The sequence below is a fragment of the Erithacus rubecula genome (assembly GCF_903797595.1).
Source record: "Erithacus rubecula genome assembly, chromosome: 3".
NCBI classification, from domain to species: domain Eukaryota; kingdom Metazoa; phylum Chordata; class Aves; order Passeriformes; family Muscicapidae; genus Erithacus; species Erithacus rubecula.
This window is the reverse complement of record NC_136689.1, coordinates 114,252,232-114,280,151: the sequence shown is the minus strand read 5'-3', so window position 1 is coordinate 114,280,151 and position 27,920 is coordinate 114,252,232. Positions and strand designations below refer to the sequence as shown.

Here is a 27,920-nt window from a genome sequence, read left to right as displayed (position 1 = left end):
AAAAATTTCTAACATTAGTATTTTAAAGTATTTTTAGTCACCCTAATATTGTGAAAAAAATATATTCTTTTTTCCCCTGTGTAGTATAATTCAGACACTCTGTGGGGCAATTAATTATAAAATCTTTCAGAAATTTAGGTTTTCTAAATTGCGTAACTTAATTGCTGATGTTTAGATTTCTCTCCCCCTCCATATTGTCCAGTATTGTCTTCATTTGGTCATTGCTGTGAAAGAAAAAAGGTTAATTTGTAATGCAGTGCATTGTTCTTCTTTTGGCTGATTAGCAAAACATTTTACATTTTGAGAGATTTTATTGGAAAGATGCCTAAAGTACCTAAATTAATATTTAAATGCATATTGAAGAATAGCAGTTTAACATGTTTATTTATTTGCTAGTAAATGCTATTTAAAATACTTGGTTTGAGTATTTTATCTGTATTTTTTTTTTATTTCATCTGCCTCTGTTTGCTTGTTTTTGAAGGTTTTATGACTTACTTAGTGGAACCACTGTTTGGGGAATGGGCCCGGTTTTCCAACACGAGGCTGTCACAGACAATGCTTGGCCACCTGGGACTGAACAAGGCAAGCTGGAAGGGAGTGCAGAGGGAACAGTTGGGCAGTGCTGACGATGTTGACCCCACTTTTGAGGAAATGGACTCAGACATTTTACCTCAGGAACCTCGATTGTCCTGACCTCAATCTCCATGACAAAACTGCCTCTTCCCTCAGTATCTGCACGGTTGGATTAAAGGAGACACATGCCAGCCCAAGGTTTTGGTAAAACAGTAAAATGATGCCAGCATTATTTATTTCCAAGTTTTCCTTTGACACAGACCATTTGACCCAGAATTTTTTTAAGCCACCAGATCTGAACATAGAGCAATATGCACCCGCCTCAGTTGGTTGTCGTTCGGAACCTCGAATATGCAAAGCACAGCAGCGACTGAGCCTTGGAGCAACGGGACGAAAGCTTCATTGTGCCCCATGGCTTGGGTTTTCTCATGATATTTGGAATACGGTCTTCAAATCTAAGACTTGACATGGATTGTTCCACTCCCTTGCAGTTTAGCAAGACTGACATAAATGTGTTCAAAGCATACCTTCCACTCAGTCCCTGTTTTAATACGGAAATGTGAAGTGCCCATCCTCTGCTGCCTCTGGCAAGACTTGATGTTTACAAATGTACTCTGAAACTATTGGTTCTAGACTTAACCTTTGCGCATGGCTGTGAAGGAACCACTAACTTGGGTTTTTTGCTTTTTTAAAAGAAAAAGATCAAATCTGAGACTGCAGCTCTTGTTTCTTTGGATGCCAGAAAAGCCTCCCATTTGCCATAATTTTGTTTGTGCACTGGGAACTGAGCATTCATCATAGAGCACAGCCAAGCTTTACTCCAGTGCTATATGGGAATGCAATTTTTTAATGGCGAAAAAACACTTCTGAATCTGGGAAGGGAAGGGGTGGGGGGAAGCGTCCAAACTGCATTGCGATTCTGCAGTGGGAACATCGCATGTTGTTCTCACTATTGTACACTTGAACTGCACATGCAAGAAAAAGGTGGAATGTCTAAACACCATAATCAGCTCAGGGTATCTGCCAATCTGAAATATTGTGGGATGGGAAGCGTGTCCTTCAGAACAAGGGTACAAATGCCCCTTTCGCTGCAGCGTGTGTGTATGTGTGGGTGTGTGAGTACGTTTGGGACGGGGGAGGGCGGGAGGGCTGGGGAAGGGTTTGAACGGCAACATTTTTTCTTTTTCTTTTCTTTTTTTTTTTTTTTAATTTATTCTTTTAGAATGTGACAATTTCATTGAACAGCCACACTGGGGAGGAAACTGTAACAAATTGCTACAGATGCCTTAAACTATGCACAAAGCTAAGTGACCAAATTTGTTTTTGATTTGAAAAAAAAATAATAAAAAAAAAGTGCATTGTTTACGTATTCCTCCCTCTACTGAAACACTACCCACTGATGGGTTTTTGATGGGAAAAGGAGAAAATGTTTTTTAGGACAAAATTAAAGGACTAATTTTAAACTTAAAACATTCCATTTTTGTAATTTGTTTTACATTGTTTTAAGTACAGTAAGCACAACTGTAATCTAGTTTGAGAAACTGGTGCTTTCTTTTAGTTCATTTGTATTTCCCTGTTATTATTGTAAAAGACTGTTTATTATTCTGTTTACAGTTTGTTGCAACAGCCATTTTTTGGAAGAGAGCTTCAGCGTAAAGCCATTTGTAAAGGCTTTGCCATATTCATTTTAATATGTGCCTGTTGCTGTTAACTTTTAATTAATAAAACAAAATCTTTTCACATTATGCTCCTGTACATTTAAGTTATGACTGAGTCCAGCGTTGTGGAAAGGTAGCTAAGGTTGCAGTCAGCTTCCACTGTAAAACTAAGCCAACTTTTGGATTTGAAAATACTAGTCCTCATATGCCAAAATTTATTGCCTCTTGGAGCTTGGCCTTTTACTGTTTGAAAAGCAAATCCTGACTTACCTGATTGTTTCCCTTCTAAATCTGTTTATTATTCTTTCATGTTCCCTGAAGTAGTATCATTAATCTCAAAGTGGCCATGTTTAAAGAAATAAATTTCTAATGAAACCATTCTTTTGAGCCTGCGTGAACTTCCTTCCTTTGCTGTCAGTGCAAGTTCTTGATGTTGACTCCAGCAGAGAAGGATCAATGGGACAATGAGCTCTGGTTGTAATTTTCAGGAGAGAAGAGCCATTTTTAATAGGTTGCCTTTGAAATGGTGTTTAAAGCTGGGAGAACACAGAGGTAAGAACTGTGTGTAACTTACTACAGAGAAACTGAGAGAAAATTCCTACAGAGCAACACTTAACTGGGTTAAATGTGGAAAAGTACTGATACCTCTTGGACCTTTTTGAACAAAACATATGCCAAGCCTGCAGCTATTTTCAAAATGACCACTAAGATCAGTATCTGATGATGCCTTCTGTGACACATTTGTAAAAAATGAACTTGACTTAGAGCATTAACTGCATTTTAAGTTTTTCTACGTGCTACAGGCATATGTTAATATGTAATTTTACTGAAAATTAAGATTAGTTATTTTAAAAATAGTTAGAGTATTTCAATACAGCATTTATAAAGAGCATGTGATTTTTAACATTGTGCAAACTCACTGTCCTTTGGACTTGGAAGAGCTTGCCAAAGTGTAAAATAGAAATAGCTTTGTTCTAAGCCACCCTTCCTGGAAAATGGTCTCTGTCTTTTCCTACCAGACTGGATTTAGAAAGACTGGTTCTAATTCCACCTCCTCATGCATGTGGAAGTATCTGTCATTGGACTTGATTAAAAAAAGAAAAAATGCCTTTTCCATGCTGGCTGGAAGCGCCTTTCTACAAATCTCCACCGAACTTTAGCGTTCTGCAGATTAAGCATTTGACGTGAGAGCAGAGATTCCACACCTGCCAGGCACAGGACCCAGAGCCCACGGCCACCAACAGCCCCTGGAGCCCAAAAACCTGCTGTTTGATTGACAGAGCAGCTCCCAGCACTGTTCTGTGCAGAGACACAAACAGGCCTCTGGTTATGTCCAAGGGCCCTGCCCACCTCCATGGGTTAAACCTTAGTTTAAGCACCTGAGTTTTTTGGTGGGCAGTGGCATTGTGTGTAATTTCAAGTAAAAAGATATAAATTAAGGTACAGTATAAGATAAATTATTTGATGGCAGCTTTGAGATTTTGTTTTCTTGCACAGATGACATTTCTTTTGCAGTAACTCTACATAACTGCTAAAGCTCACCTAATTTCTGGTGCTGGATCCCCCAGTTCAGATGGGCAGTGTGTGGTGTGGGCTATTCTCATGCTTTAGCCTGGTTTAATAGGTCAAGTGACATGCTGAATTTTACAAGTCAGTGATTTAATTGGACTGCCAGAGGAACTGAGTGTACCGGGGGATGGAGAGGCTGTTGTGCTATTGCTGTGGTGAGGCATAAACTCCTCAGTGGTTCCTGAGAACCTTTCTGTTTGTTTAACCAGCATGCACCTGAATGCACAGTGCGGGGCTGTTTAACAGCCAGCCCTGCTGTAACTCCTGCTGCACAGCAAGGTAAGCAAACCAGCCCTGGAGGAGATGCAAGGAGTTGTCACCACACTAATTTATAGTCACTGTAACAGAATGGAAAGTTATATTATTGTGCCTGCTATCAGCTGTACAGTACCACAAATCAAATATGCCATGTTTATTTTATCTGCTTTTAATTTTATATAGTGGCAATAGAGCAAAAAATACAAAACTTAAAACCAAAGTTAACTTTCACAAAGGTGTTTTAAAGGCACTTAAAAGAACAGAAGGATTGAATGACCAATCAGTAGGACTGATGGCAGAGCACTTTGGAAGGAGGTTACATTGTGTATGTATTAATACCATTTAAAGTTCCACACTCAGAATCACAGCTCCTCCATGCACAACCAACATTCCAGTTACAAGCAGCAAAGCTTCCCTCTTCAGTAACCTTGTCAGAGCCATTCAGCTGTCTTTATTAAAAGAAGTGCTGCTCGTGTGTTTTCCTAGGAAACAGAAATTCCCAGAGGCACTTGTACTTGTCCCAGTAGCCAGGATCAGCTTAGAGCACCAAAAATACCCAGGGCTCAGCATTTTCAAAGCTCATCCATTGTCTGAGCAACCCATGGCCTTGTTTCAGAGTGCACCTCGACAGATTTTTTTCACCCCGACTTGTACGTTCAGCTCGAGTCTTTCTACACCTGTGGCTGGAGACATGAGCTCAGGTTATGGGTTAGGGGGAACAGCTTATCCCATCCCTTCCCTGCAAAGGGCTTGTGCAAGCCCCATCTGCTAGAAACAGACCCAGGGAGCCAGGCTGGGGAGAAGGTGTCCATGAGCATCTCTGAGAGCAGAAGAGATGAGCTGCTTTTGGCAACTTGCACCCCACAGTACTTTGTACCTTTGTTTTCCCATCTACAGCACTTCATGCTAATTAACACATCCTCTTTTATTATTTCAGTCTTCTGCTATCTACTGACTATTTCAAATTCCCTTTACCTTTTGACAGAGGCTCCCACAGCATGATTTTACCCTTTATCATGGCCACAGGATGATGCAAGCAGGTTTTACTCTCTTACCCTCACAAGCTAATGTGAAACAAACAAAATCCCTGCACAAAACTGTACTACTATGTAAAATTTAGGTGATCTCTGCAGCAGGTTCAAGTTTTCACTTTGTTTCAGTAAGAAGCAGAGTGCCTCCAGGTTTTCTTTGGGCTAAAAATTTGCTACAGTTAAGTTTAAAAGAAAGACTTCAACATGAAGATTTCAGTACAAATTACACACTGTAGTGCAAATTACAGGTAGACCTCACATAAAACTGCTATTAACTTAAGGGTGTATTACCATTATTCATAACATGTACACAAAGTTTTAAGCTGGTCAGTTATGCACAAAAAATGTTGTATGTGTTGTATATATAACTTAGTGTTAATAAACTAAACCCATCACATAAATCTGAGTGGAAAGCCAAGCTTGAATACAAAATTAATACCTGAGTATAATGGTCCAATTTATTCCCTTTGATAGATCACATACATACAAACATGTTTAGAGCCTCATTTCTACATTTCACATTAGGTCTTTCTGTGATGTAAGAAAGAAACCTCTCAGTACTAGTGCTATTTGCAACATAAAATATTTATACAAAGCAGCTTAACAGTCTTTTGCAGAATAATCTTTAACACTAAGATTTTTCAATTAAAGTCTTCATTTTTCCTGTAGACTTCAGCATGTGTGGTCCAAACTGGAAAGAAAACCAGAAATATGTTCAGATTGCTTTCAACAGAATCCTTGTTGAACTACTATCTATCCAAGCAGTAAAAGTAAAACTCGGGCAGAAGTAATTTCCTTTATCACCCTGCTGCTCTGCATGTGGATGTCACAGAGAAAAGGGAAACTCGTGCTAGCAACAGCTGAAATTGCTCAGAGGAGGGAGCCAACGACCTGCTGGAGCAGGGCTGGAGGCAGATTGCTGCACCACAGTAAAATAAGGAGATAGACCCAGTTACTGTTAAACCTTGTCAAAAAACTGCTCCAGCAGCAGTTTAACAGTGCTTCTGCTCTTACTCAACCCTGCATTTCTGTGCAAGTCCTTTTCAAAACTGTCATGCAAGTCTGGGCTAACAAAGTTAGATACCAGTAAGTAACTGATGGACAGAATTTATTAGCTCATTATGGATCAACATTCTAGCATTTAATGAAAACCTTCTATTTTCTTAGCTCTGGAGGACTTGATGATCCTTTACCTCAAAAGGTGGACTGTAAATTCCAAACTAGAAAGTAATGAAAAAACCCTGTGTGAATAAACATTGGCAACCCTTGTTCTTTTCCTTAATACACCAGAGATGCTGAGGAAATGAGATTAATTCTTGGGAAACATCTAGCCTTTTAGTTGAGAAGAACACCCTGAACATTACAGAAATACACTATTAGAGGCCAAAAGGCAAGTAAGCCAACATTAATTAGCTGAAGTACTCAAAAGTCCTGAGATTTGTGGCATGGAAATGTTATTTTCCTTAAAACTTAATTCAGAGCAGAGCCAGCTTTTGGACTGTTACGTGCAATTTTCAGTTGCACAAATTTAAAAAAACCCTCTCTTTACTCTTTTCCTGGTTCCATAACACAAGGCTTCAAGGATTGCTGACAAACAGAACTGATCTATACCAGGCTGGTTTTTAAGTGTACATTGATAGAGACTTGTATTTTGAATGTTCACTCCTTAAAAACTAAATTCAAATCCATCTGAAATAAACTAGAAGCCATTAATGACTTGTGCCACGAGTTGGACTTTAAATACAATTTCATTTTAACATTCTCATACTATAAAGAAACTACTCTCATATACTCAGCATTTCCAATTATTAGAAGAAAGTCCCTACACCAAAGAACCAAGATCCAGCAGGCATTCTGAACAATTTATTTTCCAAATTCCTAGGAATATCTGATATGTTTCAGGATCCTGCTTCAAAGTTTCACCTTCAGCAGCAGAATGGTTAAGGTTGGTAGTGACAGGCAAACTCAGTACAGACTGGATTAGATGTGAGCCCTTAGCAATGGTTTTCTGAGTATCAGATGCTTGTGACAATAGAAAACATTTTTGTTTTAAAAAAATAACAAAACTGTAACAGGACTTTTTAAAGCTAGGGCCTAGACAGCACACAGTCCTAAGACTTGCCATTAAGAACATAAGATTGCCACAAGTCCTGGCCTATCAGCAGTACTTCACAGGGTTTGTGGACCCAACAAATGAGATGCTAACTTGTGTAACATCTACGTATGTTAGCAGAAAGGTGTAGGTTGGTTTGCAAACTATAATTTAGTCCCCAGATGTGTCCAGAACCACAATACTCACCAGCACTACCTCACTCTGTGTCTTGGTTTCAGCCTTTGGAATCACTTTTTCTGATTCACCCTGACTATCATTTCGGTATCGATATGCAAATTTCTTTTTGAGAGCTTCTGCTATTAATGTTGCAGGATCTGCAGGCTGAGACACTTTACATTTTGTACCTTCTGAGGATCTAGAAAAGAAAATGGTATCAGCATCTGTCTCACTCTTAAACAGTTTCATTAATGCCAATCTTGTTACATTGACATTTATTACCTTTTCACCGAGCGTAGTTTCACGCTGTTCATGTCTTTGAGGATTTCTAGCATGTTTGGTACTTCAGGCTTCTTTGGCCCATTTTCCACCACATTCTGGCCAGCGTTCATTTTTTTGTTTTTCCTCTCTTTAATGAGATCAATTGCAGACTTTCTCTGATCCAGACTTGAGGGAGGGGGTGGAGGCAGAGGAGGAGGCGGTGGTGGTGGAACGGGGACAGCAGCTGAAGCAAGTGGGTTTTGCCCAGCTACAAATAAAACATGCATTACAATTCAGTTTACTTGTAACTTCAAGTGTCACAAACATTCAGGTAAGAAAATCACTGTAGTAACTTCAACTGTGTCCCCTATGCCACCTTTAGATTGTCGTGTAACTTCTTCATTTCTAAACCACCTACACAGACTTGGCTAAAAAGCCACATGAAAACCCTTCTGGAAAAGTTAGAAGCATCCTTTGAAATTCCAGTCCTAATTCTAGGTGCATTTGTGTCTTTACTGCAGTGGGATGGATGCCATGACATCTTTTAGTTATGTTCTGCCCCTAATGTTACCAGTATTTCCCTTGCTTCTCAGAGGCAGTTGACTGAGCTGGAAGTCACAATCTGCTACAGGAACAGTGTTTCTTCATACTTACCATCACAAATAATAAATTACCATACAAGAGTTTAAAATGTAAATTTCAAAGCTGAAACAGTGCTTAAATTGAAGCTTATTCCAACTATCCGAAGTTGAGGATTTTTAGGCCAGCTACTCATCTGTCTCTAATCATAGAGATTCTCACAATAGTCTTCATTTAGAGTTCCATGTATACATTAGATAAAAATTGGTGTTATAAACATAGTGTAAGTAATAACCTGACAAACAAATGAAGAAACCTGTTTAATTGCACCTTTTAAAAAATAAGAAAAATCAGATCAAACCAGAGTTTTGAGGCTTGAAGTATGTAAAGATATTTATAGAAATAAAACAGAAGAGTCTACTCTGGGTACCTGTAGGCAAACACAGTATCATTACCATGTTCTACCAGTAGAGGGAGATAAAGATAATAAAATTTAAATTTAATTTCACTAATAAACAGAGGTTAAGGGAAAAATTAAAAATAAGTTCACATGCCCCCATCCTCCCCTCCAGTAACTAAAATTCAAGAGTGAAACCAGGTGATCCTTAAAACTATTTCATAGTTTTGAATATGAGCAGTTCAGGAAAAATAAAGAAACTCCTATCAGTTAACAGCGAAAGGAGCATCTGAAAAATCAGAATATGATTTTATACACAAACATGGGCAAAGCTGTACTTGTTAGGTGACCTTAGGAAAGAGTGACAACCAAATGCCTGTCATCAGCAGCCGACAAGGGCCATCTCCTGCTCATCTTTGAAGAATTAAAACTGAAAGGAGTCAGAGGTGATGCAAAGAGGAGAAAGAAATTCAGGAAAAGAATTATTCTGTTTACTATCAGAAACAGTGCACCACTTTTGGTTCCATATGGACAATGTGTCTGGTCCCAGAGATGATTGCAGTAAACAATTAATTGCCTTTTCTGTTACTTGAGATGTATATTACATATTCCAAAAGCATAATTAGCATCTTGTATGAATACTTAATGATATCAGAGAGCCTATTTCCTTACTGAATGGAAAGACTTCAGTGTCAGTAATTAAGTTACATTCTTTTAGTTTGGTTTAAGCCATCATGTTTATCATGAGCTTTGCTCTGAAAGCTGTTTAATACTTCTTTACTCATTCACAGATTCAGAACTCTGGCAGATTTACAGACAAACATGAAGACTTTAGGAATACTAAAAAATACAGAAAATCTGGCAAATCACTTATCTTCAAGACCTATTCTGTACCCCTTGGTTACTGTGCCAAACTAACCAAAACAATATGGAGAGGTGCTTGGTGTTGCAGTACGTCACAAAAAACAATTAACACAATATTAGTTAGAAAGGGACACGTTCATTAAGTATTTTTTGCTGAGGGTACAGCAAATTTAATACCTGTTGTCAAGTTCTGCTGTTCTTGCAAGGTTACAATTTTGGCTATTTGTGCTCTTAAAGAGGCCAGTTCATTTTCTAGGGCACTGATCTTCTGCAGGGCTTCTTCATTTGCCATCACTGTGCTCCTGGGCACTGGTTCCCCTCCTGACAGGCTTTGCAAGGACGTCTGTCTGTGTAGGGATGTCCTGAAATGATGTGCTTCGCCTGCCAGAGGCTGGCTTGTTTTTGACCGAACTTCTGACCTGTGACAAAAATATGGCAACATATTTTTAAGGCTTTGAAATAGAAAAAAAATAAACCAATGTTATGTACAAATCAGTGGTATGAGTTGAAGACCTGACTTCAAACTTGTCTTTATACAAATCACTTCCATCAAGATCTTCAGTAGTTTAAGGTAAATAAGAGCTTCACATCCTTTCTGTTTGCACCATGAGCTGTGTTTCTTTTCTTCCCCCAGAGAGCATTTTGTAGAATCCTTGATTTCAGCAAAATAAAAAAAAAAAAAAAAAAAAGGAATACATTTCCCTTATCCCAAACTATTTTTTTTCCTCAAACCTATTGTATACTTTATTTGAATTAAGATTTTTTCTTCCCTTAAATGTTACCATTTTCCCCCATGGGAAGCAAATAGCGTTTGCAGTTGATTGCTTTGAAGAAAAAAGAGTTTCTTCATTCCACAGGATTATTTTTTTGCACTGTTTGGATTATTTAAAGCACAATCCCCAATTTTAGCAGCATTGGGAGATATGGAGTACATGAAACAACTTAGTGATGCAGAGACTGATTCTCTTTTGATGGAAAAGTTTTCTAACACAATAATTAAAACTATACAGAAGAAAATTTCAGACAGGCTTTTAAAGGTCCCTTCCAATGCAAGCTGTTCTATGATTCAGTAAGTAGAATTGATAAGGACTGATGACAACAGATTATCATAAAATTTAGATCATAAAATATAGCCACATACTTAACTCCTCAATCCTCCTTTATGTCACTCCCTAAACTTCTTAGGCATGCCAGGATTCCATTGTTTATTTAAATATAAGAGTGAGAACAGGGCCTGGGAAAAGGACTTTATGAAATGGGTAGAATGGCTCCAGACTAACTCAGCCCAAGTGCCCCATCACTCTGGATGTGAGGATTAAGCTACTGTGGGTACTCACCATGTTAGAGCTGCAGCTGTGCTAGACCTAAAGCAAGAGCCAAGATTTAAGGCTAGAACCAGCCCAGTGCTCTGACTGCATCAAACCAGGATTAGATACACATTTAAGTCTTCTATGACACTGACAAAAACTGTCAGCACAACTTGCAGAAATTTTATCAAGGAGAATTGAATACTATTATGGATAATGAAATGTAAGTGTTATCTAGACAGGAAGACAGGAATAGAGAGCAAACTGAGAATAGGATACCTCCTATAGCAACCACCTCCCTGCTCTCCTTAATTAAGGTGGAAAGAAGGAGACAGTGGTCACTTCACTCCATAAAAAACAGAACTCTCCAGAATTTAAAACCCTTCCAGAAACTCTTTAAAGGAGCAGAATAGCTAAGTAACAAAAGACATTTTCTGCTCAGAGCAGTAACAGAGTTTTAAGGAGATGTCTTTATTGGAATCTAACACTATGGAAAAATATTATGCCCAAGTTGTCACTACTGCTCTGACTAGGGGTGCAGGAAAAATGATTTGTCATTTAGTTGCTTCCTCTATAAAATTGTATTCACAGAAAAAAAAACTGTGTCTGCAAGACTGTTTACTACATTTTACAGTGGATAAATATTTAACAGTAACACCTATGTGATCCTGTCGAAACAGAGAATTTCAAATGCCTGGAAAACACCTAATGCATACCAGCTCTACTACTAATACTGTGCACAGACATAATAAACAGTGCACACTGAAATACTCATATTTGCTAAGTAATTCACTTCCCGTGCTCCATCGTAAGCTGTTTGCCTTAAGGTCACTACGTATCTGCAGGATTATTTCAGTCCCATCCCACATCCATCTGTCCCTGCTCCCCTCTTCCCCTGCTGAAATGTAGACGTTTCAGCAAATATGCAGTCCTACATCTTCCATAATAGATTCTTTGAAGCACCAAAGAGCCATTCTCCCTGTTGTCTCCATTAAATGCAATAGCTTTACAGTTCAATCCTTAAAAAAAATACTTCTGTGCAAACAAAAGTAGTATCGGACAGTTAATTTCCTTTGTATTGAACAGACTTCAGCAATAGTGTTTTCCAAGCAACTGCTGATTCTGTGACTCCCCTCTGAGTTTGTGAAATTCATGTGGCAGTGCCAGAATGTTTCTTATGCAAAGCCCCATGACTGTAGCAAGTCATGTTGGAGGGCATCTAGGTCATTACTAACCTATTTTATGCTTTCAAATTAAGAACAGTATCCTCCTGTAATCTCTGAAGCCAACAATCTGTGCCCTTCTCTGACCGATTAATTTGTTTAGAAGAAAAACCTCCTCTGCTGTACTTTTGTTTCTGCATAGTTTCTGAGCAGCAACCTGAGTAGGATGGAATAGAGAACTTCATCCCTTCAGCCAAACTGTTTCATGTAGTGACTGTGCTGTGTAGAAACCCTGGTCCATCATTCTGGACACAGGTGCTCACATGTTTCCCTGCCAGTTTCTGTTATGAAGATTAAAGATGTGAAACACAAACCACATTTTTTTCACTGTACTTAGCAGACTGTGGAGCCTTAACCAGAAAGGTGAAAAACAACATGCCAATTTTACTGGATTGCCAAAATGACCATTGCTGCTAATGAGGAAGCTGTACAGTTCACTGCCCCATGGTAATGACAACCTCAGGAGAAAGGAGAATCACTGTTAGCAACTGTGCCATAGCCCAGCAGACATTTTCACTGCTTGAAGCTATTGTGTGCAGTTCTTTGCAATGCATAAATAAATAAAATCCAGAGTCTTCCTTGTATCTCCTGTATGTTTTCCAACCAGTCTTGGTATTGTAATCTTATTAGTCTAACCTCCACTACTTCTTTTCCAGATCCTACCTCTGTCTCTTCCCCCAGCATTCAAGTGCTCTCTGTTCATTGCAATGCACGGTAGATTCTCACTGGAGAGAAGTGAGGTTTCTTCTTCTCATTTCAGAGAGGAGATTTCAGAAACATACCTGAGCCTTGTAGAGACTTCACCTTCTTCTTCAGCAATCCATCCCACATCAGCAAAGGAGGCCACTGCGTCTTCTCTGAGCTGAGCAGGACTGTTTCCTTCCGTGACATGAGAAATAAGCTAAATTTTAAAGGCAAGATTGAAGGTTTTAGAGTCAACACTCTCAGCCCAAGTCACATTTATGCTACCAATACTTCTGCTGAGGCTACATGTAACTATTAACACACTCATGCACAAAACACATCTGTAGACTTGAAACACTTATTTCTGTCCTGTGCTCAGTCCAGACCCATTTCACAGACTTCAAACCATTCAATCCATTCTGCTGAACACTCTGCAGAAGTTCACAGCTAACCACATACACCATCACACGATGATAATGAACACTAAAAATCCAATGCAAATTGTTACCTTTAAGACAAACAAATATCAACATTCTCACACTAGTTTTCTATATTAACTTATATAGCATGTTTTTAAATTCTATTTATGACCTGCAGTCAAAAAAGACATTAAGACTGCCAGTACTTCTTAAGTATTTTGCTATGATTTAGTATTACTTTTAAAGTGAAATTCTGCCCAAGTTTTCCTTTCCCTACAACTTCTGAATTTCTGTACAAGAAGTATGTACATTGCACAGGGGGAAAAGCAAACGAACAAAGCAACCCCATAACCAGGCAAAAAGCCAATTCTACCAGCTCAGTAATCACAAAGACTTTGAGTGAGAGGTAAGTTGCAATCATAACATTATACATTACGTGCTAACCATCTTATTTACAACATGCCAAACAAATGGACCATTTTCCAGCAGGATTCTGGCCATTAGCTTTACAGCTGTTTGAAGCCAAAGGTGAGCAAGGCTTAAGAGACTGGAACCTTTCTTCAATTTCCAGTTAAGTCACCTGAATGGTGATCTGAAAAATTGTTTGGACCATCAATACTCACTCCATAGTCACAACTCAACAAAATGGTTTCAAAACTATTTTGAAATACTGGCTGCTTCCTCAGGTCAGACGAGGGCATGTGTTCAGAGCCATTGGACTCCTGAGCAGCCTGGGCTCAATATCTCAGCTGATAAAAGCTACTGAAACAACCTTTAGTAAACTGTTCTGCTCAGTCTTTCATCTTGAGTTCCATATCTCCAATGCATAAATGCCCCAGATTTTGTCTGCATTCCATAGAGTCACACAATGGTTAATGCAGGGAAAACTCTCTAAGATCACTGAGTCCAGCTGTTAACCCAACACTACAGACAAGCCAACAGCCAAATCTGCATGAGTTGTTGGTTGCAGTGGTTCAAGTGCTGCCTGTGGACAGCAGAGACCAAGAAGCTGGGAATACTGACAAAGATGGTGGCAAGGAGGTGCCAGTTTGTGAGCACAGTCTGCATCCAGCCCATTAGCACTTAGGTCAGCTTTCAAGGCAACCCCACTCTGTAAGAGCAAACTACTATGCAATGTCAGCATTAATCTGAATTTGTAGCAGACATGTCATAGTAGGACTGCAGCCTGGATGAGGTGAAACCATTCCAGAATATCCACACATATTCTAGTAGTAGTCTGATACAGAAGTCTCAGGAAGAGGAGAAGTTGTGGGCTTGGGGCTGTTTTTTTCCCCAGGAGTTGTTGCAAAAAGCCTTAGAAATTGAGATTAGTTGCCTTCACCTCACACTCTCACTTGTATGAGAGTCTTTATCACAGCTCCCAGGAGTGTGTATTGGCACCATCAGATCATTTGGAAACAACAGGGTTTTTTCCAGGTAGCATCAGCACAGATGGTAATATGTTTATCACATTAACAGTTGTGCCTAATACCATTACAGTCTGCCTCTCTTTAAAGCAGTCTAGAGAATACTATATTGCATGTTAGGATTTTTGCTGTTTGAGGTTTCCTTGGCATTTTTCTTTTTAAAAATGAATAGAAATTTTCAGGACCACAGCGTTTTTATTAACATTAATGGCAATTAAAAAAATCCATAATACATTAGCCACTTCTTGCAGGTGATACAGATTTTTCTGGCAGTAATATTACCATTAAAAGATTGAAGCCACTTTTAAATAAAAGCACCACACATACTTGAATCAAAAATAATTTTCTAAATCAACAGTAATGAATATATTTACTACTGCCAGAATTCCTGCATCATGAGATAAATAACTTCTAATCCAAGACTTAGTAGTAAGCCTTCTGTTATATTGTGATACAAGTTTCTCCTTAATTTTAATTCATATTTATATGTAAACAGAATCTGCTTGTTATCCCATATACAGATGTTTCTTTTCTCTATTCCTAAAAACAACAAAGGCTTCATCAGCAGTGGAATTTCAATTTCAAGTTAATACAAGATTTTTACTTTAATTTAAAGGTGAAAAAACCAAACCTTCAAACCCTCTCAAAACCCTCACCTGCCTGTGAACACTTCTGTGACTACCCTATTCCTCCAGTCAGTCCCAGCAGAAAAAAACCTGAACAACTGCTATGACAGCACCTAAAATGGAGAACAGAGTACTGAAAACAGACACCCAGTTCTACTGGATGGCAGGATCTGAATGAATCACTGCTGTAGCCTGTTTTCTTTCTCTGGAAACAGCTTCCTCCACTTCTTCCTTCCCAGTCTTTTCGCCTTAGTGTGTATGTAAGCTGCCCGCGGGCTGCAGACCCATCAGGATTGCTGACACCACACACACTGTACCGCTCTGGCGCCTGAAGCTGGCAGGGACATAAACAATCACCGAGTCCACCCCTGAAGAAAAAAAGGCAGCCTCGCCAGTGTTTCCGCCCGGTTTCGAACCGGGGACCTTTCGCGTGTTAGGCGAACGTGATAACCACTACACTACGGAAACGCTGCGGGGCAGCCCGGCACGGCAGCCTCCCTGCTCCTCTGCTTGCTCCACAAAGTGCAAAGCAAACAGACATTTTTATACCCCTGAGCACAGAACAAAAACCTGCAACTTCAAATTACTAATACAGTTACGTATTAAACATTTGGAAACATTTCAAGTAAGACACACTTGCTGTGATTTTTCAAATTAACCCAGCAAATTCAGATGTATGCTACACGCACCCCAGCTGATTAGGAGACTTCTACTGAGTTATCAGACAGGCAGGAGAAGCATGGGACTAAAACTGAAATGCTGTAGCTGAAGGATGCTATCTTGACAGACACTACTGTAGATTTGGTTGAATCTACCTTGGCTATACTGGTAAGTTTAACTTTATTTTCTCCTAAAGACTACATATAAATCTAAAAAATGTGACATAAAAAATATCTTTAGGAACTATTTTCATTTGTTCATGCCATATAGAGTACATAAGGTACATAAGTTCTGCCACCTTTTACTGAAAATGTAAACAGCATTTCAGTATTTAGCAGTTAATCTAAATATTGCCTATGGCAAGATCCACAGAGCCAGTAGACCTCAAACATCAAAATGTTTCACTACTATTATTTCCCCAGACTAGCTGAACAAAAGCATGCTAGAAGGTAAGTATGAACATTGCAGAGATATTCTTTCAATGAGTCATATCCATTTATCATAAGGAAAATGCAGACCTGTGGAAAGCCTGCTGCTCTGGGGTCAGACATACTGATTACATACATGCACCCTCAGATGATGCAAGTAAGATTTGAAGATTTGATCTGATTTTTTAAATAGAATGACTTACAGCAAGGTTCAGTTCATGGTCCTTTCATAATAGAGCTAAAGCTGGCAAGAAAGAAAGAGGAAGAGACAGCTATAGGAAAGCATCAGTTTCAACAGCATGAAAATGATCAAGATCAGTATTGAACTTCACTATAGAATCTTAATGCTGAGATAAAGACACAAAAAACAGATGTTAGCAACACACTTAACATGTTCAGCAGTTCATATTTAGAGTCTGCTCAAACCATATAAATTTTAATGTGTTCCAAATTTTGAAATTCCTATTTCTAATTAAATCAACTCTCACAACTGTACTTTTGTTTTCAGAAGCCTTTCATCTCATATACTTAGAGTATGCACAAAGCTGAATGAACATCTCCTTAAGAGGACTAAAAGGCAAATATTATATTTATTTTAATAGAATCCAGACCAAAACATATTTATGCATTTATTTATTTATTTGCTTAAACACTAAAAATAATCAGGAACAGATTCCCAGATATATTTTACCATTCCTTGCAGAATGGTAGAAGAACAAACCAGAAGTGTCTTCTTTAATGTACCATATTAAGAGAAGTTAGTATTAGGACAACTATCTGCAAATGAGCATAATCTTCCCTTCTATGGTCTTTACAGAAAATCAGACACATAGGAGGACTTCACTACCTTTTAAATTTGAGGCACAGGGAGCCTTCTTGCTGGCAAAACACCTACTAATTATATATTCAAAAGTTTAATCCAGCATGCCACTTGTTGTCCTCACCTACACAAAACCCCACATCCCTTTATTTTTTTTTCAGCAAGCCACTAGAAATGTGAGATGCCTGCCTCCAGCTTTCTCAATGAAATTTTTTAAGAGAGGCAAAATGTTAGTATGGCTTTTACTATCACACCAATAAGGCTTCTATGGTAATCCGAACTATCTGGTTTTGCCACTGTAATTTCAAGTCTATGTATTGTTCATACATTTAACTTATGATAAAGTTAATTAAATTAAAATTAATTTAAACATTGAAAAATTTAGCAGTGTGGGAATTACTTTATCATAGTGTGGCAGCTGATTCCCTCCATTCATCTTTACACTACCCGCCCTTGCTCAGCCCACGAAACATTCCTCTCTCAGTTTGAATTTCAAACACTAAATTTCTCCAATTCTATACCCACCCCCTACCCCTAACACCAGAGTTGAAGAGATTATGTGTAACAGCTTCCACTTTCCCATCTGTTCCTTAAAGATTCATTATAGAAAGCATGGGTTTTCTCTCCCTTAAGCTTTTACACTTGCTCTTTACCCTACCCTTTCACCTACACAGTGCTAGCCTTGTATTTTAAACAAAATCAAACAGAGTACTCATGTTATCTTGTTACTAATTTTTTTTATTTCTGATAAAGTTGTTTATTTTCCCAAGTAATTTGATACTGTTCATCTTTACATACCTATTAGGCCTAGCTTAAAAGTATTGTTTATATAAATAAGTTTCAAACATTTTTCTCTTTTTATGAGTATTTTTTTCCACTTTCTTATTTGGAAAAAAATTTGAACTGGAAGCAGAGAGAACTTAAGTAGGCTAATTCTCCTATGTCTAGTTTATCACATTCTACTTTTACAAACCTTCTAGTCATGCACAAATCTCTTTATCAGTACAATGACACACAGATTCTGAACTGTTGAGAACACCTACCTGAAAGTGAACTCTTGGACACTGTATAAGAGAGAGGTTAGTACCAATTTTTCTTACAATACTTCGAGATGAACCATAAGGCTTGCTTGACCAAAGCACCTGCATGGGGAAAAAAAAAAAAAACAGCTGTTAGAGGAACTGATTATCATATTGTAATAGCTCTCCCTTATTCTTCCATGCCATGCTTTTGCTAAAATATTTAGTAATTCCTTTCATGCTAGAGTAGGATATAATATTTACACACTGAATTCTGTCCCAGAGAACTCCTTACATTCTATCTCCAAACTGGCACAAATACATCATACATCATCAGTACAATATAGCTAGGGCTGCTTAAGCTCAGACACCCAGTCTTTGTATTAAGTCTAAAGTCAAAGCAATAAATCAGGTAATGCAGGAGAATTCAGGAACAAAAGTATCTTTAAAAACACAATATTTAAATTTTCAAGACAATAAAGAACCTATATTCAATTAGACATCTCTTTTTATAGGGTTCAAGAAAAGTCACTCAATCATTAAAAATCCATAAAGTCACATAATTCCTTCTCAAAACATCTTTTTTCTTTTTTAATTAAGAGCTTTTCTAAAACAGGAATAGTGTCTATCACTCTTAATGAAAATAAGTAACACCTACAATAAATATGAAAATATAACTCTGAAACTGAAGAGCAAAGGTAAGAAAAAAGGAGAAAATAAGATAAAATTTTTCTAAGAAAGGAACTTTGTCCCCTGTCCCAAAAAAATAGATTCACCCAGGGAAAACTGCCCATAGCAGCTCAACACACCAGGCTTCATTATAACTGTTTCTACTGCAATATACATTTCCTCTATGTTGTTTCAATAGCAATTAAATTTGCTTCTTTTTGTTGTATTTAGTATTTAAAACAGCCTTATGAAAAGCAAATAAAACAGGAGTTTAATCCTAGGAGAACACTACAAAATGAGTCAGAACAGAAGCAAATGCCCCGGAGAGAAGCAGGAAAGATTTCAGCATAGGCAAAGGCAAGAAAAATAAGGCAAATGAGAAAAAGAATAATGAGAAGACTCTAACACAGGGTGCATTGCTAGTAAACAATAAGAACATTGTATAGTAACTTTACAAACTTGGTCAGCATTTAATTATGACTATAAATATTAATTTACTAGTCAGACCTTAGTTTTGAAAAGATTGCAGCTTCAAGCAAACTTGACATCCTGGTAGTAGGCTGCCCAACAAAGAGAACAGGAAACATCCAGGCTATTCTGGATTGGCAATGGCAATATTGCCTGTGTGATGACTGTAGTGGTGCTGTGGGAGTTGCATAACACATAGCTGAATATTTTGATACACTAAGCAAAGATCACTACTCATAGATGTTGAAGGTTCTATTAAAAAGGCAAAATTATGTTCCATGGTATTAATCCTCAGATTATTTCACAAATTTCACACAAACATTTTGCCTATTTCCAATTTCTACCCTTCCTTCTTCCCTCTGGCTTTACTGGAATGCAAAAATTTTGACAAAATAAATGTGCACTGTACATATGCTATGCTACTTCCTTACAACAGAGCTGCAACTTTGCATGAATCCATCCAGATCTGTTTATAAAAAATGCATTCTCTTGCTTAATACACTGCTAAGCTGAACACAATTTTTTCAGTGCAGAGTAGTCTATTGATGCTGCACTTCAGTTGCCTCAACAAAGACCTCACATTTGTGCCTATCCCCTTACTGTTTGTTTACATGTCTGAGCAAACAGCAGGTAGATCAATGGCCTTCAAGAACAAGACAAACAGCACCACAGTAATAGAGTCTCATTATTCACAACTGATTCTGATTAAAGCAGAACTGTTGGCAAGAGACTCAAAGTGATGGGGCATTTGAACAAATAATGCCAGTCAAAGGAAGGCTTAATTACTTGCAGAAGTACTTCCACAACAGCAAGAGAGTCTAGACTACATGCTCTATTACCAGCACAAGTGCAAGCAGCAAAACTAGTTTAGATATTTCTCAGACCACAAAGAAGGTGTTGATTAGCACTCAAAAATATTTGGTTTCCAAATGCCCTTGGGGGTCTTCAACAACAGTGGCTTGGTGCACCAAAATGATGGATGAGTCAGTTTTAGAATACAAGATATGCCAGGACATTATTTTCACAAAACTGCATGCAAACTGTGCCATAAGGGATGCAAGTAAAGTCAGCTCCCTGGTCAACTGAGCTAAGGTCTCAGCACTGCTCTAATCAAGTTCACACAACTTCTTGTTGACTTGAAGCACTGGCTGAGCAAGTCTGCATAATGCTACTTAATCATACACTCCTATTGCATCAGTGTTTTGCTGTTGTCCAGAACAACTGACATTTGGAAATATAACTGCATTTTCACAATCTTGATACAAGCAGAGAATGGGGAGAAACAGATTAAAAACTTGTTCCTCTTCCTATTTAGACTGAAAATGCTGAATTACCAGTGTCATAATGCAACATTCTTAAACTTTGAATTTTTAAAATTACATGGATGCTCAGATCTAAATTCAAATAAAATCCTAAAATACAGGTTCTTGTTGTCAATTTTAATTTACACTGTATAAAAAATTTTCTCTCCACAAATTCCCAAGACTGATAAAAGGTTCTACCACAATAATACTGACTAAATACTGCACATAGCTGTTTAGGATTTCCCCATTCTTAAAACATTAAAATATTTCAAAAACTTACCGGGATTACTGCACTGAGGTCAACACTTGTACTTAAAATAGCTTCCTAAAGGTCCCAGTGACAGAGCAGTTGATGTGTAGCAGCTCTCTGTCTCTCTGCTAAGCATTCAAAGAAAAGTCTGTATATAGTCTCCTCCAAGAGGAGAGCAATGCAGGCCTATTCCTCTGTTTACACAGTAAAGAATACAGCTGTATTGTTCTCATGCACTGTTACACCTCCAGAAGAGGTAAATGTAGCACAATTATAATCATCTCAGTTTCATGGGGCTTTTTGTATCTCCAAGGTAAGAACAAGAAATAAGATTCTTTTTTAACACTGTTGAAAGTATGATTAAATTCTCCTTCAAAACACACAAGGAAGTCCAGCATGAAAAGCAGAGTTTACAAAGCAAACAGTTTATTAGAACAAGAAGGAACTGCATAGTACTTTTAACACATTTATTACTCAATACTTCAGTGTCCAAGTCATAAACCTGATGACTTTTCAGCAATGTGGAACCACCCCAGTATTGAGTACACCTCAAGTGTTCTTCTAGATAAGCACGAACTAAAAAACATGAAATGCTTTTTATACTTTGTTTTCTGAAAATATAAAGGAAGTTTGAAACACTTACTGATTCCATGTTCAATCCAATTTGTTCAAAAGCCATCCTAATTAAGTGCCTCAGCCAGCAAATCATCAGGACTGGAAAAGGCCTTTTCGAACTTGGATTTAAGCCTTCCAAACCTACAAGGCTGCCAAGGTTCCATAGTAGTTCTGAAATGAGACACATAAGAATTTTAGATGCATGATGTGGAACATGTACAGAAGTAAACTGCTACATTCCTAAAAAACAAGCTTTAAATACAAGACATATTAGATGACACCAGTACCTTGTACTGCAAAGCAAAGGCGTTCAGAAGGCATCTGCTTAATACAGGTAACAATGACTTTTTATTAGTGTAATTTTTATAGAACCATAGAATTGTTTGAGTTGGAAGGGAGCTTAGGAGTCATCCAGTTCCAACCCTCCTGCCATCTGCAGGGACACCTTCCACCCACCAGATCAGGTTGCACAGGGCTCCATCCAGCCTGGCCATGAAAACTTCCAGGAATGGGGCATTCACAATTTGTTTGGGCAATCTGTTTCTGTGCATCAGGACCTTCATGGTGGTATGCATCTAATCCAAACCTATCCTGTCTCACTTTAAAGCCCCTTGTCCTGTCACTACATGCCCTTGCAAAAAGTCCCTCTCCAGCTCTCTTGTAGTCTCCTTCAGGTACTGGAAAGAAACCCAAGCTGTTGTAAAGTTAACAATTAAAAAGTTGGGGAAACAACTGTTCACTTGAGCTTGGACAGATGATGGCGTTCAACAGCTCTAAGTGAGCATCAAGCCCTATGGAAAGCCTGCAGATGGGGATTAGCACTAAGACTGAAGTGCCATACCCATATCTAAAACTCATTTCTATGCAGGAACAGACTGCAGAAAGCTGATCACCTCTCTTAATTCACATTCTCTGACAAGCTTTGTTGTTCCTTCCTTTTGTCTACAACTAAGGAGAGAAAGGAAACATGGGAAAATGACTAATGCAGGAAAATGACACGAAATACTGTTCATGTAGGACATGAAAATATTCAATCAGCTTATAAAACTAGACAGATTTCAAATTCTATCTATTTACATACACTTCCATTCAGTTGACTCACGATATTTTTATTTCTCCTCTAGTGAAAACAGTATACTTTTTCTTTAACTGTGTTCTATACCAGTCATAACCTGGACACTGCTGAAAAGTGTGTGCCACCGAAACCAGAAAAGGAAGCCACAATACAGGTTTACATTTGTTTTGTATATCAGGCTGGACACAACACTGTTGATCCACTCTGAACAATGCATTTCTGGTATGAATAACAATGTTCCCGAAGCCACTCCATATACAGACAGTGATGACTAAGGCAATGCAGGAGCAAGGAACTGGTACTTGGAAAGTTTGAAAGTCACAAGATGGAAAAGCTCTGCTGGTTTGGAAGTGCCCACAAGCCCAACAATTAAACTGTCACTGTTTCCATTACAAATTTTTTTCAACAGTTTCCAGTTTCTTAGTAATAATGTACTTCTTGTGGAAAACTGGCAGAAACAGTACAATCTTACAGTTACCTTTTTTTAGACATACTTAAAAATCAGTTGATATTAGTTTCTCATCATCACAGAATTTTCTTTTGTTTGTGACTAAGATCGGTAGAAACTATTAATCTACACCAGGAGATTATAATGAAAACTCCAACTGTTATAGAAAAACAATAGGGAAAAATAATGGGCTAGCTACCAAACAGCCATGAATACAAGCTACAGTCATTCATAATAAAAAAATGAGTAAGTCATGGTCTTCTTTATGGTATGTTGGAGAAGTCTATTAGAGAAGCATTACCATCTACCTGATCTGTTATTCCTTTAGGCATGTTATTCTTCCCTTACACAAACTACTGCATGGATCTTGGCTCTCACTGCATGTGCTGCGTTCTTTAAACAGGAAGAACACAATGCACCACATTGAATTTGGCATCTATCTGGCACTGCAGCATGCAGTGACATAAAAGAGAGAGGATTGCTCCTTCAAAAGTGGAAACCTGTTCCAAAGGTGTGATTACATATGATATACTCCACCTCATTCCAAAGTCCAGACTTGTTCAACAAGCAGTGTGGAAATCAAAGGAAGAAAAACGAAAGCTGTATCAAGACAAATTCAAACAGAAGAGAAAAAAGCAGAGTATTGCTGAGCTACTGCAAAGACAGGGCTGGCTGAGAAAGGCAAGTGACAGGACTAAAAGGAATTACTGTATCCTGGTACATTGTCTTTCAGCCAGCACATAAATTTAAAAGAAGGCAGTCATATTTCCTTTCAGCCAGAGAAGAAAACGTATGATTTTGTTTCTGATCAAATGAGAGGCCTGAGTCTAACAACAGAAACAATTTGGACCAAAGTGAAAAGTGAGTGCTAGAACTTCCTCAAAAGAAATCAGACCCGGTCTAGAAAGTTTCCATGAATTTAAGAAACTTAAAGGCAAACAGGTAAAAGAACAACACAAAAACAGACAAGATAACCAACTAAAAGCACAAAACCAGGTGTAGAAAAAAAGTAGCACAACATGAGGAAGACAGAATAGTATAAATATGAAGTAGTAAGCTAAAAAAGGCAAGCTACAAAATGGGCTCTATATCACAGGCATAAAAAAAGTCCTATACATTTTAGCAGTAAAAGAAAACCATGATGTAACAGGAAAGAAAACAGTGACTGATGTGGCTAGTCAGCATTTTTGTGGATTATCAGTATTCAGTGTTTTCACCTGACAGATGACAGATAATGACAATGACAGATAAGACAGGTGTTAGCATGGAGATCACAGACAATGCTGAGAATCTACAAGCATCCAGGACAACAGTATCTAGTGAACTTCACCTTGCAAAGTTCAGATACTTGTCAAAGCAATTTTTGAAATATTGATAATCAATTTCAGAAACTTGTTCAATGGCATTCAAAAGCTCAGGAATAAAAGAAGGAGCATGATGACACAAAGCATTGGAAATAGTCCAAAACACTTATCCTGCCCTAAAATATTAAGGTGACCCTTTACAATTCCAGGTTCCAAGACTTTGATGACTGAACACAAAAGAGCATTCATCCAACCAAACAACTACTTCAGTAAAATGAATATTTATAGTTCACTTTGTAAGTCATCATTTCCTCTGTAGCCAAAATAAAGTACCTGAGGCTGGGCTTATCAATGCCTTGCTCTTGTTCAATGACCTGTCTGTTTTTGCAGAAGTGACTGAAATCAGTCTGTAAGAGAGCAGAGTACCACTCAGTTCCTGGATTAGCTTCCTCAGTTTGTGGCACTAAGGAAAACCACCACATTTGAACAACTTCCAGCTAATCCACTATCTAAAAGAAAAATGCTTTTAAGTATATCAGATTGATATTTTCATATTATTTATATTTTTATATGATAGTTCATGGAATTATCTGCAGGCAAACTTCATACTTATTTCTTTCAGACTATGTTGCACTATACCTTTCCTCACAAAACTCAGCTATTTCACAATTGCTTTATGTGCCAAGAACAGACAGGGTTCATTCCAAAAGAAACTGCTGGACAGCAAGAGTGAAAGCATTAGAACTCTTGTATACATGCCATTTTCAGAACCAGGAGTTAAATGTTTATTGCTTTTAGTAAACACAATAACACCTCTTTTAAAATATTGATCTTTGTGGTATTTATCCTCTGTCTTCTTGGTGCTACCTACAGCAAAAATCATTTAATTCCCAAAAATTTCCATAACTCAGTTACTACAATGAAGAGCCTTGAGTGATAGTAATGTTGCCATAAAAAATGTTTTTTCTGCTCTGCCTCAGCAAAACTATTACAAGGATGAGCAGCAGCCATAGACAAGATTACCAAGATGTCCAAAGAGCAGTAACATAAAGAATTACATTTCACTGCATAAAGCATGAAGGGGCTGGAATTTCATGTGTTCATTTGAATTAAACTCAGAAATCAGCAATGCTGAGAAACTTTCTTACTGATACAGAAATATGAAGGAATTCCTTGGTTTAGAAATGAGGAGATACACATTTCCAAGCTCCTTGGAGCTTGTCTGTCCCTACTTTTCCCAACCACTTTTACAGGCTCTGCTTTAATACTCTCATATCAAATATCAAGTCTACAAAGCTGAGACATAATACCACTTATAAATTACAAGAAGTTGATTAAATAAATATAAAAGCTCTGCAGTCTGTACACATAAGGCGTAATATCCAGTAATTATGAAGAGAAGTCCTTTGCCAGGCTTTCTATTGAGTCCTACACATGAAAGACTAAAAGAAAGAGAAATCAGATGCAACTGCTTTCAAACTGAAATTCTTCTATGAGTTTTTGAAATGTTGCATTTATCCAGATCCCTTTCAGAACATGAGTTCTTGCTCTTTAAAAGAAATATGATATTCATATTTTTTACTGAAGGTTTCTCTCGTTCACTTAAGTTCCATACAAACATAAAAGAGAACGACTTAATGGGATTGATGGAGCAGATTAGTCTTAACAAAGAACAAACCAAGGCATGAAATCAGAAAAATGAAAGGTGCAGTCTCTAAATTGAAAAGGCATAACATTAAGAAGTATAAAATTTTCAAAGAAGCATGGGTTCAAAGGAACACCAACCACATAAAAATCAAATGCAAAAAGATCAGGCTCCTCCTTATTTTAGCAAGGACTAGGATAAGCCTATCTCTTCAGTCTTTTAAACTGCCACATGACCCAAGTTCATCTAATAAAACTACATCCACAAGGAAACATTATTTTAAAAGTAATAAAGGAATATAAAGCAAAAAAAACCCAACAGCTAAATGGGCAGGAAGAATCTTTTGATAAAGGACCAGACTCTGTCCCAAACTGACACAGACAATATATAAGTAAATACTCATTTGGCAGAGGTCATATGGCCATAAACAGAAGTCTGTTTTTTGGTGTGGAAGCTGCAAATAATGAAGCACCTCAGTACTAATAGAAACACCTGTTTGGAAAGACATGGAGAGAGAGATAAAAGGCAGTGAATACTGCAGGGACAATCTTATACTAATACTGGTATGAAATTTAAAGCAGGAATTGAAAATCACACATACTTGCAACAGAAGTTGCAAAAGCTTCCTTAAAAATACAGCCCCATCATATTTACCTGAATGTGCAAAACCATATTAAAGAGATCTCATTCCTGCTATCTTGCAAACTAAGGTCAGAGAAAAAAAAAAAAAATCCATGTTTCAGCACTAGTTTAATCAAAAGCCTTTGCTCAGCAATGATTATACCTGCACAGTGCACTATGACACCACTGAGAGGTAAATGAAACCCTTCTATATCTACAGACCACAAGGTATTATATGATAGAGACACAACCAAACACCTACACCTCCCTGCCAGACAGACAGACCTCTCCACCAGCCACTGTGAATGTCAGTCTTTCTGCTACAGCTTTCAGAGACAACAGCAGCTAATTCTTAAAAAGAAAAGGGTGTGTTTTTCTAAAAAAAAAAATTAAAATGTTCAGTTTCCCGACAGATATCTCTCTGTGTAACAATGTCAAGTTTCTACACACAGCAATCATATTTTAGCTACAAGTAACCAGAACTTTTAGACCTGATGTGAAGATAACTCAGCTGCCTCATTTTTATCACCTAGGTAAAAGCCATTGGGGATTAGAAGACATAATTTCTAGTCATTTAATCTTTGTAAGTCTTGCCTTCACAAGAGTTGCAGAAGAGGACAGCATGTTAGTAGAAGTACTGCTGACCCTGTCAGGCAGAGATCAATGCACAACGATTGACTTCAGCACTCAAACTCTACTCACCCTCAATATTTGGAATTTCAACAGCTCGTTAAACAAAATGAAAACACGCACCCAGCAAGTTATTTATTTATGATCGCTACAGAAGAACCTGAGCACAGCTGCAGTATCATTAAGGGTGCACAAAGCAAGCAGTATAAGTTTACAGAAAAGAGAAATAAAACCACCATGCCCCTCATGGCTCATTTTTCCTCTTATACGGCAACTCTCTATTTTAAAGTCTCCTTTAAAAACCTCCCTCAAAGCCCTCCGTGTTATCTCCACTTTATCTTGTATTTACATTATTTCCCGTGACCTGTCATCTTCGCATCACAGCAGTTCCCCCGCAGGAATAAAACCTTCGGCCCAGCACCCCGAGGCGTTTCCACGGCCGTGCCCGGCACCTGCCCAGCCCAGAACAGGCCCGCGAAAGGGGACGGCCCTGCCCGGGGAGAGCGGGGCCGCCCCGAGCGGCCTGTACGCGGTCTCGGACAAGCCTCCCCTCCCTCACCGCCCCTCGTCCGGGATCGGCGATCCCCCCAAGAGGGGGAAGGGGCCGCCCAGGGGGAAGGGGAGAACCGTGCCCGCCGCCGCCGCCGCCCCAGCCTCGCCTCACCCGCCGCCGCGGCCACCGCGCTGCCTCACCCGCTGCTCGCGCGGCCGCTCGCGACCCTGAGTGCGACAGCCAATGGGCGGCGGGCTCGGCGCCGCCCGGGCCAATAGCAGCGCGGCGGCGGGCGCGGGAGGCGGGACGCGGCGCGCGCTGCGGGG

The 27,920-nt window shown here is 38.5% G+C and overlaps 2 protein-coding genes across 9 annotated transcripts in view; one reads left to right on the top strand and one right to left on the bottom strand.

Moving 5' to 3' along the window:
- PDE7A (phosphodiesterase 7A) overlaps positions 1 to 2,609 on the top strand; it is a 74,713-nt gene extending 72,104 nt beyond the window's left edge. For all 6 annotated transcript variants that reach the window (XM_079300020.1, XM_079300018.1, XM_079300017.1 and 3 more), the window contains one exon: positions 482 to 2,609. In XM_079300020.1, the coding sequence (XP_079156146.1) occupies positions 482 to 693 (212 nt within the window). In that variant the 3' untranslated portion in view covers positions 694 to 2,609. The remainder of the gene's footprint in view (positions 1 to 481) is intronic.
- A 3,044-nt stretch (positions 2,610 to 5,653) lies between these two features.
- Positions 5,654 to 27,916, bottom strand: MTFR1 (mitochondrial fission regulator 1). Of its 3 annotated transcripts, none has more exons than XM_079300025.1 (8): positions 27,795 to 27,916; positions 21,407 to 21,549; positions 18,097 to 18,195; positions 12,772 to 12,890; positions 9,637 to 9,878; positions 7,641 to 7,887; positions 7,389 to 7,557; positions 5,654 to 5,780 (listed from the first exon to the last, which is right to left on the bottom strand). In XM_079300025.1, the coding sequence occupies exons 2-8, from the start codon at positions 21,470 to 21,472 to the stop codon at positions 5,721 to 5,723; spliced, it is 1,002 nt and encodes a 333-aa protein (XP_079156151.1). In that variant the 5' UTR covers positions 21,473 to 21,549; positions 27,795 to 27,916; the 3' UTR covers positions 5,654 to 5,720. The 3 variants fall into 3 exon arrangements, with proteins under 3 accessions (XP_079156151.1, XP_079156149.1, XP_079156150.1); XM_079300023.1 differs by having other exon boundaries at positions 27,766 to 27,902; XM_079300024.1 differs by lacking the exon at positions 27,795 to 27,916 and adding an exon at positions 27,451 to 27,779.
- Between the last annotated feature and the right edge of the window lie 4 nt (positions 27,917 to 27,920).

What these genes read in the sequence shown, in the direction of transcription:
- MTFR1 (XM_079300025.1), bottom strand. Translation starts at nt 21,472, where the DNA reads ATGATTTGCTGGCTGAGGCACTTAATTAGGATGGCTTTTGAACAAATT. An exon ending in GAAGTCTCTACAAGGCTCAG is followed by an intron (nt 9,879 to 12,771) that starts GTATGTTTCTGA and finishes TTTTTGTCACAG; the next exon opens with GTCAGAAGTTCGGTCAAAAA. An exon ending in CACAGAGTGAGGTAGTGCTG is followed by an intron (nt 5,781 to 7,388) that starts GTGAGTATTGTG and finishes TTTTCTTTCCAG; the next exon opens with TTTGGACCACACATGCTGAA.